This window comes from Ictalurus punctatus, chromosome 4 (genome assembly GCF_001660625.3).
Source record: "Ictalurus punctatus breed USDA103 chromosome 4, Coco_2.0, whole genome shotgun sequence".
Taxonomy (NCBI): domain Eukaryota; kingdom Metazoa; phylum Chordata; class Actinopteri; order Siluriformes; family Ictaluridae; genus Ictalurus; species Ictalurus punctatus.
The window spans coordinates 7,842,191-7,860,302 of record NC_071284.1 but is presented as its reverse complement, the minus strand read 5'-3'; the positions used below and the strand labels follow the sequence as shown (position 1 = coordinate 7,860,302).

The following is an 18,112-nucleotide window of genomic DNA, read 5'->3' as shown; positions in this document are numbered from 1 at the left end:
AGTCGGAAATCTTGAAGGTGCAGATTTACCTCAGACTCATAAAAAGTGCTGACACTGGAGACTCCTTCCACAGATGCTAAATAAACGTATGCTTTTATATCTTATCATGGTGAAGACTAAATGTCCCCACAAGGATAGGAATATCAGACAGAATATCAGACCTTGCAAAAAGCCAAATGTTTGCTTTTTTGTGTGTGTTTGTGTGCGTATGCATTTGTGTGTGCGTGTGTGTGTGTGTGTGTGTGTGTTAAAGCCATACCGCAAGGCTTTCTGCAATCTTTGCATGCAGTCCAGCGATAGTGGATGGTGTTTCTTTGATTGCAAGAACCTCTGGACATGAGGCAGGAGGATATTACTGGGAGGGAAGAGACCAGTGCACAACCAGAGCAGCTCCCAGCCCTTTTCCTCACTGTACCTGCACACACACAGAGCTTACTACATATATAAAGACTACTTTTTTATGCAGAAATTTTAAAATACAGTTTTGAAATTGTATGAGCACTGTGCTTTTTGGCTGTCATGACATTTGTGATGGCTGAAGACAAGAGAGTGTGCAGAAGGGACAGGTGGCTATACTGGACGACATACTTCACATGATTCTCAGTGAGCTGTTTGAGAATCTGACAGTAGATCTCATCTTTTAGAGGCTCTGCCTTCAGAGCGCCCTCGAAGATCTGATCCGTGAGCTCATTCACAGAGCGAGTTCGTTTGGACGGATAATCACCCATATATTTCATAATGGGTACAGAGGAGCAGGTTAAGGACACACGCAGTACAGTTGTTTTTTTTATACAGAACATTATAGAAATTAAGTAAAAATCATTAATAGTGTTGTATATGAGACCTTAAAGAATTACCAAAGTGATCATAGTTATGAGTCTGTTTGACTGAAAAGAAATAAATAGGTTTAATCCAAAGCTTAATAACTGAAAAAAATAAGTATAAGTAAAAAAAAAAAATGATATACACTTTGACCTGTTCTGTAACTGGAAAGTTCAGGAACAAAACGCTCCAATAAATAGCCACAATATTACTGTGTGCATTTGAATAATAACTTTAATATTTGAATAGTTCACAAAATAAATTTGGGCTGAGGGGGTCCGTGGGGGTATTTATTAAAAAACTTTTTTACACCTAATGGGGTCCCTGGCTGCAAAAAGACTTTTATAGAGGTTTATAGAGTATATAATACAGTTTAGTGTTTTCCCAACTCTCACATACATGATTCAGCTCTTTGGATCATTATACCATCAGACAAATCCTTGCTATCACTAAAACACCACAGCTTCTTAATACTTTCACTAAAATTTGTTTCGCTAATAAAATTGTCTTATTCAGAAGAGTTCAAACTTTCAGGCCTCCATGTGCTGATAAGTCCTTTGTGAGAGAGAGAGAGAGAGAGAGAGAGAGAGAGAGTGAGAGCGGTTTAAAAGTTAACCTCTATACCACTGACCCCTCCAGGGACCCGACTTTTCTGCCTGTCCTAAAACAATATCTAGTAGTAAGAGGATATCAATGAAGGCCATGCAGGCGTCCTGTGATAGGTCCTCGTTAGCCAGAACCTTCTTCAGCAGTGGCTGTTTAAGCGGCTCCCGAGTGCAGCACCAGAGCTTGTCCTTCCCACGGTTCTTAGTGATCATCACACGACTCAGCGTGTGTTTAGGAGGTGGCCTGAAGTGGGTCAGAGGAACATAGTGTGTGAGAACGGGCCTTCTTTATTTGGCTGCAAAACTAATTCTTATGCTTTTTATTGAAAAGAATCAACTTGGAGAGATATTGTTATACTGTACCATGTTCCCATCTATAAGGACATTTTGTTCCCATTAAAACGCATTCCTATATCACACACTGACGGAAGTCTTTCTGGTAAACTTTTTTAATTGACGATGGGCTGTATTTTCTTTTACGTATCAACCTGCATTTGTGCAACCTATCTGTCAACTCAATACATTGTCCCATTGAATGTATCTTTAATGTTTGAACTCCATATGAAGTCTGGAAATTTGACAAATATTCGGCGTTTGTGGATGGTCCAACATGGATATCTAAAGCAGTGGTCACCAGCCCTGGTCCTTGAGATCTACCTTCCTGCAGGTTTCATCTCCAACCAGAATCTAACACACCCGTTTTAGTTGATCAAGAAGTTCTTCTGGGCACGATTATGATTGGAGCTAAAGTCTTCAGGAAGGTAGATCTCCAGGAACAGGGTTGGTGGCCACCATCCTAAAGATTAGAACTTCACGAAAATAGTTTATGCCCAAGTCTCACTTGCTTCAGTGGATAATCACACCAAGATATACTGTAGACAAGATATACTATGTAAATCCTTTGAACCCATTTAGTATAGCATATAGTTGTAGAAAAGTAAAGATTTATAATCCCACTATCTCATTATCCAGCTTCACGAAGAACAGAATGGGTTCTGAGTTTTCTTTCTCTAAAGGTTCCTTCCTCATGTCATTTCAGGGAGTTTTTTCTTGCCACTTTTTTTTTGTCTATTGTCTAAAGCTCTATACAAATAAACTTTTATTGACTTTAATATGTATTATAACTATAGCTACATATATAAATAATTAGAAATATAAGGTTAAGACCTTATGTTAGGAACAAACAAAACTGCAAGCGGTAAGAGATGGAGATTCACGTTAATATTGGTTTCGATTAATATTACCTGTGGATACACTCTGCTTGATGTTCTTAGACCCTGACCTATTTGTACTAGTGTAAGGATAAGGATGGAGGGAACAAAGCACTTTCTTTAGATGCTCTGGATAAAGGTGTCTGCAGAAAACTGCAAATGAAATGTGAGACAGGTTTACGGGTGTTATTTTTTTTACCTGAAGTAATCATAAGAGAACTCCTCCAGTGTGTATGGCTTCACTCTCTCCACACTCTCAGGCATAGCGACCTGCGACACACGCAGTGATTCCTGACGCTGGTCTGGTGTCATGGTAACCAGAGCCTGAGTCATTCACACACACAAAAAAAAAACCAAGCAAAGATAAGAGAGAGGTAGGAGAACATCATTATCCCGAGAGTATAATCGAATAATAAGAGAGAAAACCATTACGCATGAAGATCTTTATTCTTTGATCACAGACGTATATTTTTGCAAATTTGGACTGTAAATGTCTATCCTTTCTATGAACTGCACATAATGACACCTGTACCAAGAGCAGTTTCCTGCACAGCTTGTACTTAACAGTTTAGATTGTGAACAAAAGCATGCACTAACCACAGTGTCTGGCTGAGGTCTTGTGACGGTGGGGAGCACGTACACACAGTCGGCTGGAAAATCTCCTCTTTGCTTGGTCCGGTCGTTAATCCCATGAACCCAGCCAGAGGTCATGACCTGCTCACCCGTGTCCTGGTCCAGCAGGATGAGGTCGCCTTTAGCAAAGCTCAGAAATGTTGAATCGTCTCCAACTGATGAGGACAATTTGGGGCAAGACAGACAAGATTGTGTTATGCGCCTTTTAAAGCAGAAACTCCTGATCCTATTTTAGAATCTCTCCAGAATAAGAATTACAAGGTGAGGTCTGTATTCTCAATGGCATGTATAAAAAAAAAAAACCCAAATAAACACAGAAAGCTTTTACAATATGAATGTAGTTTTTTAAACCACTTAATATGTTTAATATATTTAATAAGGGGCCTCCAGTTAATTATTTAGAAAAAGGTTTATTTGCTTTGAGAATGTCGCAACTCCACTGACTCCAGTATGTCATGATCCATCGTTCCAAGACTGAAGGTTAATAGAATGAATCATCTCCATGCTTAGGTTCCTGTGGCACAATGGTCTAATTTAATCAATTTCTCTGTGTCTCACTCATTTAAAAATACAATAGTTGCTATGAGTTATGGATTTTGTGGAAGGAAGCTTAACTTAGGGCTTAACCTTATTAAATAATAACCACCATGTCAAGCTACGTGGCTCCATACTGTCAATACCACATCCTCACAGTAATAAGAATACCATAAGGCTAAAACCCTGTTATAGAAAAGTTCATATGGAAGCTACTGTACTGTATGTGCAGGATCATTTGCAGGGGTCTAATGACAAGTATGGGAGATGATCTGTTCCAGCAGTTTAATGACAAAGTGAAAAAAATGACAATGAACCGAACAAGCACCTGAGTTGCACATAAAATGAGTGAGATACTTTGAAGGGGCATGGCCTCCATTCTGACTGCCATTGCTATGTTTACGAAGGGGTTCTCTAAACTTGCCTTCAATTTTAAGCCAAACAAAGCAGACACTAGTGCTTGATGGATCTTAGGTTCTTTCTGACCTGGAAAGGAAATCCATTACAAGGACAGAAACAGTGCTCCACACACATACATATTAAACTTCAGAGGGACTTGGAATTGGATTCTCTTATTACCCAGGATCATTGTAAACACTGAATTTTAAACCTAGTTGTGACTGTATAATATGGTTATTTTTAAATATTTTATGTTCTCTTTGTTTCTGCTTCTTATGAATGTTTAATCTCCAGGGGCATCGGTAGATCAGTGGTTAAGACATTGGATTATAGATTTCCCAGAAGGTTGTGAGTTCAAATCCCAGCACTGCCATGCTGCCACTGTTGGGCCCCTGAACAAGGCCCTTAACCCTCAACTGCTCAGTTGTATAAATGATATAAATATACGTTTGGTGTCTGCCAAATGCCATAACTGTAAATGAAGAATCATTCTGATTATAATAATATGGTCTGAGAATAAATGAATACAGTGATTTACCTGGATTAGGGTTATCCTGTATCGCTACCACAAACTTCGACCTCTTCCTGAGGCCCTCGAGGAAATTGACCACAAGGTCTCGAATGTCCTCTGCGTTGTTGGAGGTAAAAGTGTATTCATCCCCTTTCATGGTGGCCAAGGTGAAGCTGTGGCCCTGGAGCTTCCCACCCCTGCTCAAACAAAGAACGCCAAAAAACTTCCTTTAGTTTAAATGAGATATGTCTATAGTCTATATTTGAAAATCTTTCTTAGATTCTTACTGAAAACATACAGTACAACAGAACTTTTCTTCAGTTTACCGTCTTCCTTTATTTTTAAATGGATTATTACGCTTTTTTACACCATGTTATTTAATGATGATTTTCTATAGGCTGCATGTAAGGAACACATCTAATATCCTGTTTTGGTGGTAGTGCATAAACATAGACTCATGAACAACAAAACAAAAAATAGCCATAAGAGCCATGATAAAAGTCTTGTGAAATCATTCATACTTGTTGCTGGAGACAGCGGTGATCTCTGGGAATGAGAGTTCTAAAAGAACCTGCTCTTGTTCATCCACAAAGTAAACTCCAGTCCAGTTCACGGCTACAATCACATCATTTTTAGGCAAACTGGGTCCTGTAAGATACAAGGAAAACATTGAAAACATGACCTGTCAAGCATACATGTGCTGTGTGATGACATCACTCTTCATTATTGTATTCGTATTGTATGAAAGTGTTTCCCTTATCAATCTGAATCAATTTGGAAATGACTGTGTGGTTGTATACCTGAAAATTTAAAGGCTTCATAGAATCTTGAGAATAACAATGGCCATTTGTATCGCGCAAAATCCACCACTTCCTCTCTGACCTTCTGAGGGTCCACTCGTTTCTGTGTGTAAATCCCCTGTCGATGAAAATGAGTCCAGTTTTACATACAACAATTCATGCAAATATGATACACCATTTGATGCATGACTTTTAGGAATGTATCTGCATGCAAATGTTAATAGAAATGGCTTGGCAAAATAATCAAATTGCCATCATTTCCTCTCTTACCCCAGATATAATCAATCGACCATGACATGTTTGGTGGCCAGTGATTGCTTCTTTGGTTTTTGTGCTGTAGCTAGATGTCAAATAGTACTTACAAATAATGGAAGCATGTTTCCACTGACATAATGTAGATTAGTGCTATTCAAAAGTCTGCATAGTTTACATGACTTGAAATGTAATAAACCACAACTTTTCAAACTATCAAAATAATGACTATATTAAGCAGTGAATTGAACTCTATTGAACAGTGGGGAATTTGTCATTCCTTTTAAAACTGTATAAAACATCTTAGGTACACTGTTATGCAGTTTTCTAAGGAAATTGGTTAACAGGTTGCTCCAAGTTTCTTGGCGAATGCGCTACAGTTCTCTGCAGGTAAAATCCCAGACAGCCACAATGATGTTTTATCAGAAGCATGGTCCATTAATATGATCCATTACTTAACAAAACCTAAAATGTTCTCTGAATCACTGTTGGGTTTTTTTCTACTGAGACAATATTGTAATAGGCATAAAACAGACATGTTGGACAGAATTTATAAGTTTTTTTTTTTACAGATTAATATTCTGAATGCTTACACACCTTTTTGTGGGCCGCCATGATAACATGGGCCCATTTCTCCACTGACTTGGCAGAGCTGATTTCCCGATCTGGGATGTAGGAAGGAATGAGGCTGATGAGACGTTCAATCAGGATCTCAGAGCCGTAGTCTACATAATACTGCTGAGAGGCAAGTTCTGCAAGATCATCCTGGAAAATCAGCAAAGGAAAGAGAGACAGTGATTGTGGAAGGCACTTGGTAAGCTGCCTAATGAATATATTATATTTATTATGTCTAAATATGGTGTCAAAATACAGTAAGAAAATGTTTGATTTCGAAGCTAGGGAATCAGTACAGATAATGGTCACATCTTTTCACTTTTGAAAGCTATGAATTACACCGAGGCTGTCTCAGATGGATTATGAATGATGAACCCTTCCCAGATAATAAAAGTATAATGTGCCCTGACCTTTAACCCCATTTGTTTTGCCAGTCAGATTACACATTACCATGTCCTTTACTTTCTTTTATGGCTGTTTAACATTTTCTGTTCAACATGGAATGAATTTCTGTCATAAACCACGGTACTGTGAACACTTTGCTTTAAATTTCTTTTGAGGCAGTTTTAGAAGCATTATTAAATAAAATTCCTGTATCATTTCTTTTTTTAGTTTCTCTCTCCGCTGTCATACAACTCTGTGCCAGGCAGTTTGAGTGAAAGAAGAATCTATTCATCTGCAAACAGTAGATTGGATGTCTGCCCTTCCTCTTACATCCAGTATTTCCCTCTCTAATTTCACAGAGATTTGTGTTTGAGACTAAAAACTGTACCCTGTCACAGCGGTATTCTCCAAACTTGACCCCGCGTACGATCTGCTGGTAGATCAAGTTGGTAGCCACTCCGTCCTCAGTGGGGTCGTGCCAGGGTGTGAAGATCTCCTTCCTGAAGAACAACCTCCAGGGGGCATTTCGCTCCTGAGCACCTTGCTCTTTAGCATACTGTTCACACTGAGACACCGCATCCATCACGTGGTCATTACCACTGCCTAAAGATGAAACCTACAGAGAGAGGGACAATGTTTTGAATGTATAACACTGCATAGATGATTACTAGCTCTACTTTTAATCTCTAAACTAAGTCTAATAAAACCCATTTCGGAAATATTTCAGAAATATCTGGAAATATTGGGGAAACTGAGCATTGTGTTGCCTGATGTAAAAAAAAAAGCCTACATACATATTAAATGCATGTAATATACATCATATTATATTTTCACTTTTTTTTTATTATTGATTTTCAAATTGAATGTAAAACAAAATAGTTGTTATAATAATGTCCAATAGGCAATGACTCTTTTTTTGTGGCTGAATGTCAAATGCTGGCTATAAAGTGTACTATTTTGATTCTATGATGCCATTATATAACAATCAATAAGCATAAATAGGAAGGGAAGTGAATAGGAGACCATAAAGGATTTGGCCTAATTGTGTCAAAAAAATTTTTAAAATGTAATGTTAAGATGTAATATTAAGTGCAATGAAAAAAATTACTGTGAGTAAATATAAAAACAATTCTGAAATGTTACAATTCATTACATCATTGTGATATACTTTGCTTAAGAAAGCAACACAATTTTCACCCTCAATGGGTTGAAAAGTGAGAACATTTATTCTGTCTGTGGCAATTTAGCATTAATAAATTAGCTAAATGCACATTCTAAAGGAATCTGACAGCTGTAGCGCATACTAGGGGTGTGATGATACACCAGTATACAGTGAAATGAAAACAGAGAATAGTTATACCATTAACATTATCGTGTAATTGCATAAATAATGATGTCACAAAACTTTTTTGTGAAACATTTTACTAAAACTATTAAACAGGTGAAAACCAGAGAAAAAATATTCCTACATTGTTTTGATAAAGTACTAAAGATGAATCCAACTACTAAATCCTATTAACAGGTCAGTTTAGTATTCTAAATATTGTAGCTGTCTTGTTTGAAAATGGGATGTGGTAAGCAGATTTGTATTTGTACAAGGCCATTTCTATTTTAAAAAACTGTGATTATTGTGTTATTAGATTATACTGGGAATTTTTCATACTGCTCGTCTCCTAAAGTGTAAAAGGCGTACCTTGTCGAACAGAGCGATGTACAGAGAGAAGCCGAAGCGATCTCTGAGGCTGATCTTGTCTGACAGCGCATTACACAGCTCTTTGGCTGTGGTGGCTGAGTCGGTCAGCAGCGTTTTTGTGGTGCCATCCATGAAAGTCACAGGCAGCATGATGGGTTTCTTAGACTTAGTCGCCTGACAGGGTAAAGAATACAAACAATATCATAATAGAAGTTTATTAGAGTTGCAGGACAAACATACGTGATGGAGTACGTTTATGCGGATTTCATTTTCATTTTAAAATGTAATTCCTCTCTCATTTTCGAAATAAGGAGATGTTTAAATCATAACCTTCAATCCATGAGGTTCAGGGACTGCAGAACATTTCTTTATCTTTAAGCTTCCTTACTGCATTCTTGTCATTAATGTGATGTCCAGCAATGTTAGCGTTTCTCACCAGAGATACAGTAAGGAGGGATCCTTAATTCTAATGGTATGAAGGTGCATGACAAATGTTCTTTATTTTTCTATGTAAAGCCAATGAGTATTACAACCTCAGTGGTTAAAGCTCCATGTAGGCAGTAAAAATTTCAGTTTAGAGATTGCTGGATGAGTTCAAGACTATTTTCTAGGTGTGTATGGATTCTGGATTTAGCCATATACTGAATATATATTTCATGTTTGGCAACATTTTGTAAAAATGGAGACCTTTGTTGGTGGCTTTAAAGACTTTCGGTGCTGAACACTAGGTTATTATTAAATCTGAACATGCATTGAATCTTAAATAGTAAATAATAACAGTTATTTTTGTTATTATTTACCAACTTGTTTATTTCTCTCCAGTCAAGCACATCTTTGGTGTCCCATTTTTGTCCTACAGTATATGTGCAAGTTACATTAAAAACAAATAGCTGTCTGTGGATCATCACTGAACAGTTTTAAGGTATAATTTCAGCCGCAGTGTTATTAGTTGGATGACAACGTGAACACCACTCTTTGTCTTAGTTGTTTGTCTGGACTGTTCATTGTAAAAGGTGCATCTTTTTCTTTCAGTAGGGAAAACACAGGCTATTGCTAAAGCAGAGAGAATTCTTTTAGTGCTTTAAAAAGTCTTCCCTTGAGAGACAGGATGTTTCAGACAGAAGCTATTTTTAAATACATAGAACAAAGTTATGTAGTGCCCCAGGTCTGGTTCTGCTAGAGTGAAAGATGAAGGAGTCATCCTACCTGCAGCTCGAGCCAGGAGGGCGGCTGTGTTCTCGTGCCATTCACAAACGTCCTCCTGAGCCTTTCCTCACAGTATGGGGCATATCCTGGAGGCCCTCCACTGATATAATTCCTCAGATACTGCATAAATATATTTCATAATTTCATAATATATGCCCAGATATATGCTATTAATAATTCAAATCCCTTAAGGGTTTTTTGTATATTGCCAGCGCTCACCTTCACAAACTTCTCAGTAGGTGAAAAGCAGCCCACACACAGGGACAGGAGGATCCAGCCTCGAGCGTGGCTGCTTTTGGACGGGTTCTGGTTCAGCTGCTTACAAATCTGACAGTAGATCTCATCTCTGTAGATCATAACAACAGTTTTCAGGGCCAACATTATAGAATTATACATTAAGATATGGCTCAAATTAATTTATCCTAATTATAGGTGGAATGAATAATAACAAATAAAGTGGTACAGTAAAAATAATATGATTACATATAATATAAATAAGACATGGACAAAGTGATCTTGATACTGAGAGCAACAATACACTATATGGCCAAAATTTTGTGGACACCTGACCATCACATCTATATTCCCCACACTGTTGCCACAAAATTAGAAGCACACAGTTGTATAGGATGTCTTTCTTTGATCTAGCATTACAATTTTTCTTCACTGGAACTACGAGGCCAAAAAACTTTCCAGCATGACAATGCCCCTGTGCACAAATACGGTTTGCCAAGGTTGGAGTGGAAGAACTCGACTGGTCTGCACAGAGCCCTGAACACCTTAACCCCACTGAACACCTCCGGAATTAACTGGAATGCAAAATGTGCCCCAGGCCTCCCCACCCAACATCAGTGTCTAACCTCACTAATGCTCTTGTGGTTGAATAAGCAAAAATCCACACAGTCACTTTCCAAAATCTAGTGGAAAGTCTTCCCAGAAGAGAGGAGACCATTATAACAGGAAAGGGGGACTAAATCTGGAATGGGATGTTCAATAAGCCCATATGAGTGTCATGGTCAGGTGTCCACAAACTTTTGGCTGTACGATGTACATGTTTTTCAAGGGTGGCAACATGTTTACATTCATTTCAGATATTCATTTAAAGCTGTTTTTTAAAAAAAAATTTGGTAACACTTTCTATAAAGGCTGTATAATGTATAATGACCTATGAATACATACATACACAAGCATTTTAGACATTGTCCTAATTACACTTTTTTGGGGTTATAATGAATTATGGATTGTTAACAGAAGGCCTAATGCTCGTAACACATTATCTTAACTATGAACCAAAGAAAGTCAGTCTCAGTTTGGATATTGCATTATAATACAGACTGACTGATTTATTTATCTTTAAATAAGTAACTGACTGTATATACATTTCATTTATGAGTGTAGATTATTGACAGATTATTGTGATATGATTCGAACTCGCAATCTTCCAATGATAGGGCAAACATTTTTCTGTTGGATCACTACTTATAAACGCATAATGTTAAGAATTCTTATACCCCAGCGTTGTTTTATTCTTTATTCTGATTGGTCAGAAATTATTTTCTATAACAGCAGCTCTGTCAGTAGCTGTAATTTAAATGACAGGTTTATATAAAAACGCTCGTTCTAATACTTTATGGTTTGTTAAGTAACAACAAATTCACAGGAACTTGTGTGACGTGTGTTATTTAACAAAGAAAATTGTATTGCGATATGGTGACGTTTTCTGTTAGGAGACATTTATTTAATATTTAAGGAAGGAGCCTCAGTGCTTCCTCCATGGGAGAGTCTTCAGGATAAAGGAGTGTGCGTTTCCTAGTTTGTGAAACACATGACAATATATAAATGTCAGTAACACGACAGTCTTAAAGATGTAGAGAGAAAGAAATTAGAGGCTGGTAAGGGAAGAACTGTTTATAACTGCTATAATGTAAGTGATAATAGGACCTAACTTGTCAGAACCTTACTTATGTAACTTTAAAAGGATAAAAAGCATGATGTGGCATTTGTTAATAAATTACTGGCAAATTGCTGAGGTATAAGTGGAATAAAACACTTGGGGACATGATATAAGACAATGCACTTCAGGGTGGTCATTACCTCTGATTTGCATTAGTATAATCTATAAAGTGTAGTGCATGTGCATAAATAATAACAACAATACCTATAATGCTTTATGAATGCATTATAACAGGTTATACTTATTTTTATAATTTAATAGAGATATGACCTTCATAGGAATTCTTACTTTTAAACGATGTCCTTATGAGAGTTTTTTTTTTTTTTAGAGAAAGTCTAAATAGTTTTTTGAATTACAGTTGTTTACTTAAATGTTGGAATAATTGCGTGTAATGTTTATTTTATACAATCATTTTGCCCATGTTGTTGCCCATATTGTAGTTGTTGAATGTGGCTGCCACATTCCCTCTATGTGCTATTTACACTAATGTCATGGAACTGTATTACAGTAAAATTTCAATGTCCTTGCTAAGGTGTGAACATAACACGAAGGATAAACCATGGTGTTGTGTCATTAGTGAGTAGGTAATTTAGGTCGATTTATAGAGCATGAGCTCTATATACGATGTTGCAGGTGTGACCTGAGTCCTGGTCGGAGGATGCCATTGCCGATGATAAAGTGAAGTTTCTCCAGGTTGGATGTGGGTCGGTCTTCGAGCATGCTGTTCCCGTGCATCGTGGACTCGCCATCATTCAGACGCTTGGTCACCTAGCGTAAATGTTAGCAAATGCAAGAATGTTAAAACACTCTTAACTGGACTTCTTTCTTTTCTTGTGAATCTACATGCTAGCTTTTATTCTTCAACCCTTAATTTGACAAATTATTATAATATTGCATGACAAGAAGGCATAATGAGATCATTTCTGTTCCATTAACAGCCAACATGTTCAGTATATATTGAAAGCATCTGAAAATGTGTCTTCTAAGAAGCATGGCATATCTAATTAAGATATGAATATCATTCATATGATGAAATCCACAATGATAGAGAAAAGCACCGTGTGTGTGTGTCATACTGAGATGTCATGAGCATGCCGAGCACGTCGTCCCTCACCTCCTCAGTAATCTTTGACTTCTTCTTAAGCGTGAGGGACACTAGCTTGTGGCGCACACTGTTCTTCTTATGACTCTCAATGTGGGCATTCTGCAGGAAGGGGGACACAGATAAAGAGAAGCTTATAAATCATGAAGCAGCTAGACCGCAGCTCAAAGAACTGGGGCAGTGAAAACACCCTCACAGCAAGCCATACTTAAAAATAAATTTGACTTTTGCTGGTGATAATGAGAAAATGCTTCAGAGGTATGCACACAGAACTGCCAAGAAATCTCTCCAGCATCCATCCATCCATCCATTTTCCATACCGCTTATCCTACACAGGGTCACGGGGGAGCCTGGAGCCTATCCCAGGGAACTAGGGGCATAAGGTGGGGGACAGCGTGGACAGGGTGCCAACCCATCACTGGGCACAATCGCACAAACATCGGACAATTTAGAATTGCCAATAAGCCTACAACACATGTCTGTGGACTTGGGGAGGAAACGGGAATACACAGAGGAAGCCCCCAAGCCCCCGGAGAACATGCAAAATCCACACACACAGGACAGGCGTGGGAGCCCGCTTTTTCCATCAAAAAAGTAGCATTTAATAAATTATTTGTCAAGTTATATAGCATTCTGTAGTGATGTAGTAAACATCAAAGTTTTGGGAAAATTCATAAATTTATATTTTAACGTTTATGCCATTTAAGACTATGATACCCAGTATGTATTACAAAAAATATATTACATATATTTATTGGAAATCCCCATCTTGTTCCTCAGTAAATTAACTGCATTGGCAGTGCAGCTTAATTGTAGCTTAGTCTACTAGTCTCAGAGCAAAATGTCGTTTTTTCTTTATCAAAACATGCAGCCAGGAGGATAAAAAAATGGAAATTGTGGTTAAAAATGGTTATAAAATGGCACTGTTGAATTCTCAAATATGTTTGGTCAGAAGCTTTTGATTAATTTTTTATAACAGCAGCTCTAACAGTAGTGCTGACTGTAATTCAAATCATAGCTTTACATGAATGTGTTCCTTCTAACATGTTGTTGTTTCTATCATGGGAATTTGCAGGTGACCAAAATTGGAGAGAAAATGGGTATATTTATATTACAAATGTATTCTAGAGATACTGGAGTACAAGTGTAATTCTTCTTCTTTTCAGTTAATTGGTTATTGTGTTACTTTAAGAAGGACTCAGGTCAGTTCCACTTGATTATTGGATTATCCATTGAATATGGATTTTTATCGCTATTGCTATTTGGGCCTGTTTATCGACTCTGTTGTTTGGATTGTGGTGTGTTAGAGTGTGTTTGTGTGGATTTTTATTAAACTTATTGCACATGGATCCTCATACTCCGTATTTTGAATCATTTCAAACAAATAATGAGTATCATAATGAATTATAAAACCCACTTTAATACATTTAGCCTGCTGGGATGAATACAGACAAAACAAATTAACACATTTTCCTTCCCCTCACCTCTCCCTCTCCCTGCAGAGCCTGCAGTTCCCTCTTGTAGGTCTTCTTGCCCAGCGTCTCGTAGATCTTGGTCATCACAGGGATTTTCTCACTGCCATCACTAATAGCTGTATGATATTTTGGTTCTGGGAGATCACCCATGAATCGGAGAATTGTGATCCACACTGCAAGCGCAGCCTGGAGGATGCAGAAACAAAAAACATAAACTTCATTTACTACAAATATTAAACACTGGAATAAAGCTGAACAAGGTACACCTGTAAATGTGCTACACATTGTCATCAAAATCACAGTTCTGTTGATCATGTGTGACTAAAAATGACTGATGACAGAAGATGTCTAAAGCAGAACACACCAGCTGATCTCCCTCGTCCTCATGAAACAGTAAGGGCTGCTTGAGCGGCCGGCGCATGTACGTGTGAGTGCTGGTGCCCTGAAAGTAGGTGGCTGAGAATTTGGCAAACTTATATTCAGACAGATCTTCCTCCTCTTCCTCAGGGAGAGGAAGAGCTTCATCCAGATCCTCTTCCTCCACATTCCTTTGAGTCCGCTCCAGGTCCTAGTGCATCAACACACACACACACTAAGATAGATAAATACATAGATGCACAGATAATAATTCCTTATAATTATATAGCGCTTTTCTAGACACTCAAAGCGCTTTACATTGTATGAGGAGAAATCTCCTCAACCACCACTAGTGTATAGCATTCTCCTGGATGATGCGACGGCAGCCATAGTGCGCCAGAACGCCCACCACACACCAGCTATTGGTGGAGAGGAGAGGAAAGTGACGTAGGTATTCAGGAATAGAAAAAGATAGAGAAAGACTGACAGACAGACAGGCCGATGGAAGGACAAATGAAAAGATGACAGAAAAACAGACAGAAAGCAGACAGATGGCGAGAGAGACATACAAATAGACAGATAGACAAAAAAACAAATAGATAGACAGGCAAACAGACAAATGTAATGACAGACAGACAGACAGACAGACAGACAGATAGATAGATAGATAGATAGATAGATAGATAGATAGATAGATAGATAGATTTCATAAATTAAAATTTATGAAAATGTTTTGCCAATTATAGCAGTAACAAAAGTCACCTCTCTCTCAAATAAAATCTCATCAAAACCTATCCTGACCAGAAGAGGGTGCTCTTCACCTCAAACCCAGCTGGTGCCTGGCCCTCCAGCCCAGGGAAAGAGTTAGTGGTACCCAGGAAGCCGAACATCTTATCCACCATGTCAGAGTCGTTGACGGGCTCATGACGAGCTCTCTCCATTTGCTCCAGCATCTCCTTCTTCCTGCGCGCCTCCTCCTTCTCCTTCTTCTCCCGCTCCGCGTCCTCTCGTGCCAGCTGGGCCAGTCGCTCCTGGTGTTTGCGCTCGGCCTCGGCTTTGGCCCGCTTAGCACTCATCTGGTACCTGAGCTTCTCCTCCTCAGCCAACCGCATCTTCTCTGCATCCAGTCTACGCTTGTACTGAGGGACAGGAGGAATGATGAGGAGAAATAGAGAGTGATGAGGAGGAGAAGAGAAGATAATTATTTCCAGTCAATATGCTCATGTATATGGCTCATAAATTATTACTGATTTATTTCATTATTTACCAAAACTACTACATTTAGGGTAGAATTTTGCTAAAAAAAGTTCTCTATAGTGACATCAGAACTTTGGACCCTACTGTATATAAATCTAGTAAATAAGTGCACTTTACCTCACTAATAAGAAACTGAAATGTAGTGTAGTGAGTACATCATCACATTTTAACAACCTCTATATATTCTTTATGTACCCATGAGCTCATAATACTCAGAGCTCTTGGGTAAGTGATTTTCACTGCAGTGAACCACCAAATCCCTGATTATTGGTTTGTGTATCTGTTTGTGTGTCTGATGTTGTGTTCTCTGCTTACCTCTCCTTTGAGTCTGTGGTATAAACGGCGAGCGATCATGCCCCTAGTATAGGCCTGGATGGTGATGACGGCCCAGAGACGGTGTCTGAAGGCCCGGCGCACCATACAGCCTCTACAGCGAGCCTGGAACAGGGTCATCCTCTGCCGGGTCACATGGTAAGTCTGATAGAGCTTCCTGGAGCGGTACAGGGCCTGGAGCCGTGAGAACCCGGCACGCATCTGCAACACAGGAAGTAGTTAGTCAAGTCTATCATAGGGTCAGGTTGCTGTTGGCATCAAGTGGGAGCATATCAAAGGGACTGACTGAGCAAATAAGAACTTATGAAGCCCCTCGGATTAGTGTTGAGACTTTCTAATACTATCAGACCCCCTCATCTTAAAGATTTCTAGACTGATGTTTTTTTATTCCTACACAGCATTTCATATTTTCTTAATATGTACAGTAATTGGGTGTTTATACTAGATTTTAGCTAGCATGAATTAGTCATCAATAATAATCAACCATCTAACTGGTTGTAATATTTTGGTACTGACAGGTATTTCCTAATAGTAGCTGGTGTCTAATATATAAATATCCACACTGTCATCTATTCAATTTAAAATTGTTTTTTAACCACCCTAGACATTACTTTGTGTCTCACTTTAAAGTGAAACTTACCTTAAACTTAAACATCACAACAGTGACAGGCCCAGACTCACTCTTACCCATTAGCTTAAGTTGTACATGAATTACTAAATAATAAACTCAAAGAGGTTACAGAGACTCACCGCCCCATAGTTCTTCCGACAGCAGTAACCCCTCCAAGTCTTCTGGATCATAAGAGCTGATTTCTTAATTTTCAAGAAGTTAGACCTATTGAAACAATAACAGTTGTGCAACAGGAAATGGTCAGTACCATTCCAAAGGACCTCCTGGATAGTTTTGTGTTTCCTTTGGTTAATATGCTTTACCCAGTTCATTTGGGTAGGATTTGCTCATTTCCTAATGTGTTAGAATTCAAAAAGAAGAAAACAGACAGTGCATGGGATCAAGAGCCAAGGTTGTGAAATTTGCACAGTTATTTTCTGAACAGCGTACCTGTCTTTGAAACCTCGGACGACTTTCTGAATAAGAATGACTTTGTCAGTGATGGCTTTGTCTCTCTCAATCTCCAAAAGCATATCATGATGGTCCTGTCAAAAAATAAGGCCATGTCATTTTACTGGAAATACAAGTACGGTACAGTATTCACCAGAGAAGAAAAGGATTTCCTATGAAGCACTACAGCTTAATCTAAATAACAATTTAATGCATTTTCCCAGCAGACTTGTATTACATTTTCCTTCATCCTGATCTAATGGTGTCACTTCCTGTTAGGAAGTATTGGCAATGCCCTCCCTTTACTCCCACAGTGAGGGACTTCCTGTTTCAGACAACTGAAAACCTTGATAAAGCAACACTGAGTGGAAAACTGTCCGTGGCACCAGGGAAATGGACAAACGTTCTGCTGACCTTTGACCTCTGGCTCAAGTTTCTTTCCGGACAGCAAAAAAACAAAACAGAACACCACTAGAGCAGAGCACCACATGACTGTTCAAGGTCACCTGACCACAGGAATGAGCAGGCGTTTCCACACCTGCCTCCAGTTTGTTAGTTAAAATAAATAAATAAATAAATAAACATTTCTATTTAGCTACCCATATTTCATAAAGCAGCATTCTAGTAATCATTGCTACGAAATGCTTCTGCTTGTAACATCACACAGACTGTATCTTTTTTTTATGAATCCATTTCATAACTAGTACCTTATAATGTACTGTAGTTTTGACATACCTTCAGGAAGATCTTGGTCTTTCCCATCTGCCAGTCATCGTCTCTGCCAAGGACAGCCTCAGCAATTCTCTGGCAGGTCCCTCTCAGGTCCTCCTTAATGAGAACAATCATCAGTTCGGTGTCCTGAAACGTGTGTTTACTGCAACTACTGAATCTTATGGAAATATTAACTTC

General features: G+C 38.4%; 1 protein-coding gene across 1 annotated transcript in view; it reads right to left on the bottom strand.

Annotated features, from left to right (window-relative positions):
* The window catches only part of myo7aa (myosin VIIAa), a 47,352-nt gene that overhangs the window by 6,151 nt on the left and 23,089 nt on the right, over positions 1 to 18,112 (bottom strand). Inside the window, exons 19-40 of the mRNA XM_053677885.1 lie at positions 17,939 to 18,031; positions 17,204 to 17,298; positions 16,894 to 16,978; positions 16,126 to 16,344; positions 15,375 to 15,692; positions 14,561 to 14,764; positions 14,206 to 14,382; positions 12,734 to 12,823; positions 12,260 to 12,387; positions 9,885 to 10,011; positions 9,666 to 9,785; positions 8,460 to 8,633; positions 7,155 to 7,382; positions 6,365 to 6,532; positions 5,516 to 5,633; positions 5,237 to 5,363; positions 4,743 to 4,912; positions 3,236 to 3,426; positions 2,838 to 2,962; positions 1,514 to 1,671; positions 589 to 742; positions 260 to 415 (exon numbers count right to left, since the gene is read on the bottom strand). Coding sequence (XP_053533860.1) covers positions 260 to 415; positions 589 to 742; positions 1,514 to 1,671; positions 2,838 to 2,962; positions 3,236 to 3,426; positions 4,743 to 4,912; positions 5,237 to 5,363; positions 5,516 to 5,633; positions 6,365 to 6,532; positions 7,155 to 7,382; positions 8,460 to 8,633; positions 9,666 to 9,785; positions 9,885 to 10,011; positions 12,260 to 12,387; positions 12,734 to 12,823; positions 14,206 to 14,382; positions 14,561 to 14,764; positions 15,375 to 15,692; positions 16,126 to 16,344; positions 16,894 to 16,978; positions 17,204 to 17,298; positions 17,939 to 18,031 — 3,425 coding nt within the window. The remainder of the gene's footprint in view (positions 1 to 259; positions 416 to 588; positions 743 to 1,513; positions 1,672 to 2,837; positions 2,963 to 3,235; positions 3,427 to 4,742; positions 4,913 to 5,236; positions 5,364 to 5,515; positions 5,634 to 6,364; positions 6,533 to 7,154; positions 7,383 to 8,459; positions 8,634 to 9,665; positions 9,786 to 9,884; positions 10,012 to 12,259; positions 12,388 to 12,733; positions 12,824 to 14,205; positions 14,383 to 14,560; positions 14,765 to 15,374; positions 15,693 to 16,125; positions 16,345 to 16,893; positions 16,979 to 17,203; positions 17,299 to 17,938; positions 18,032 to 18,112) is intronic.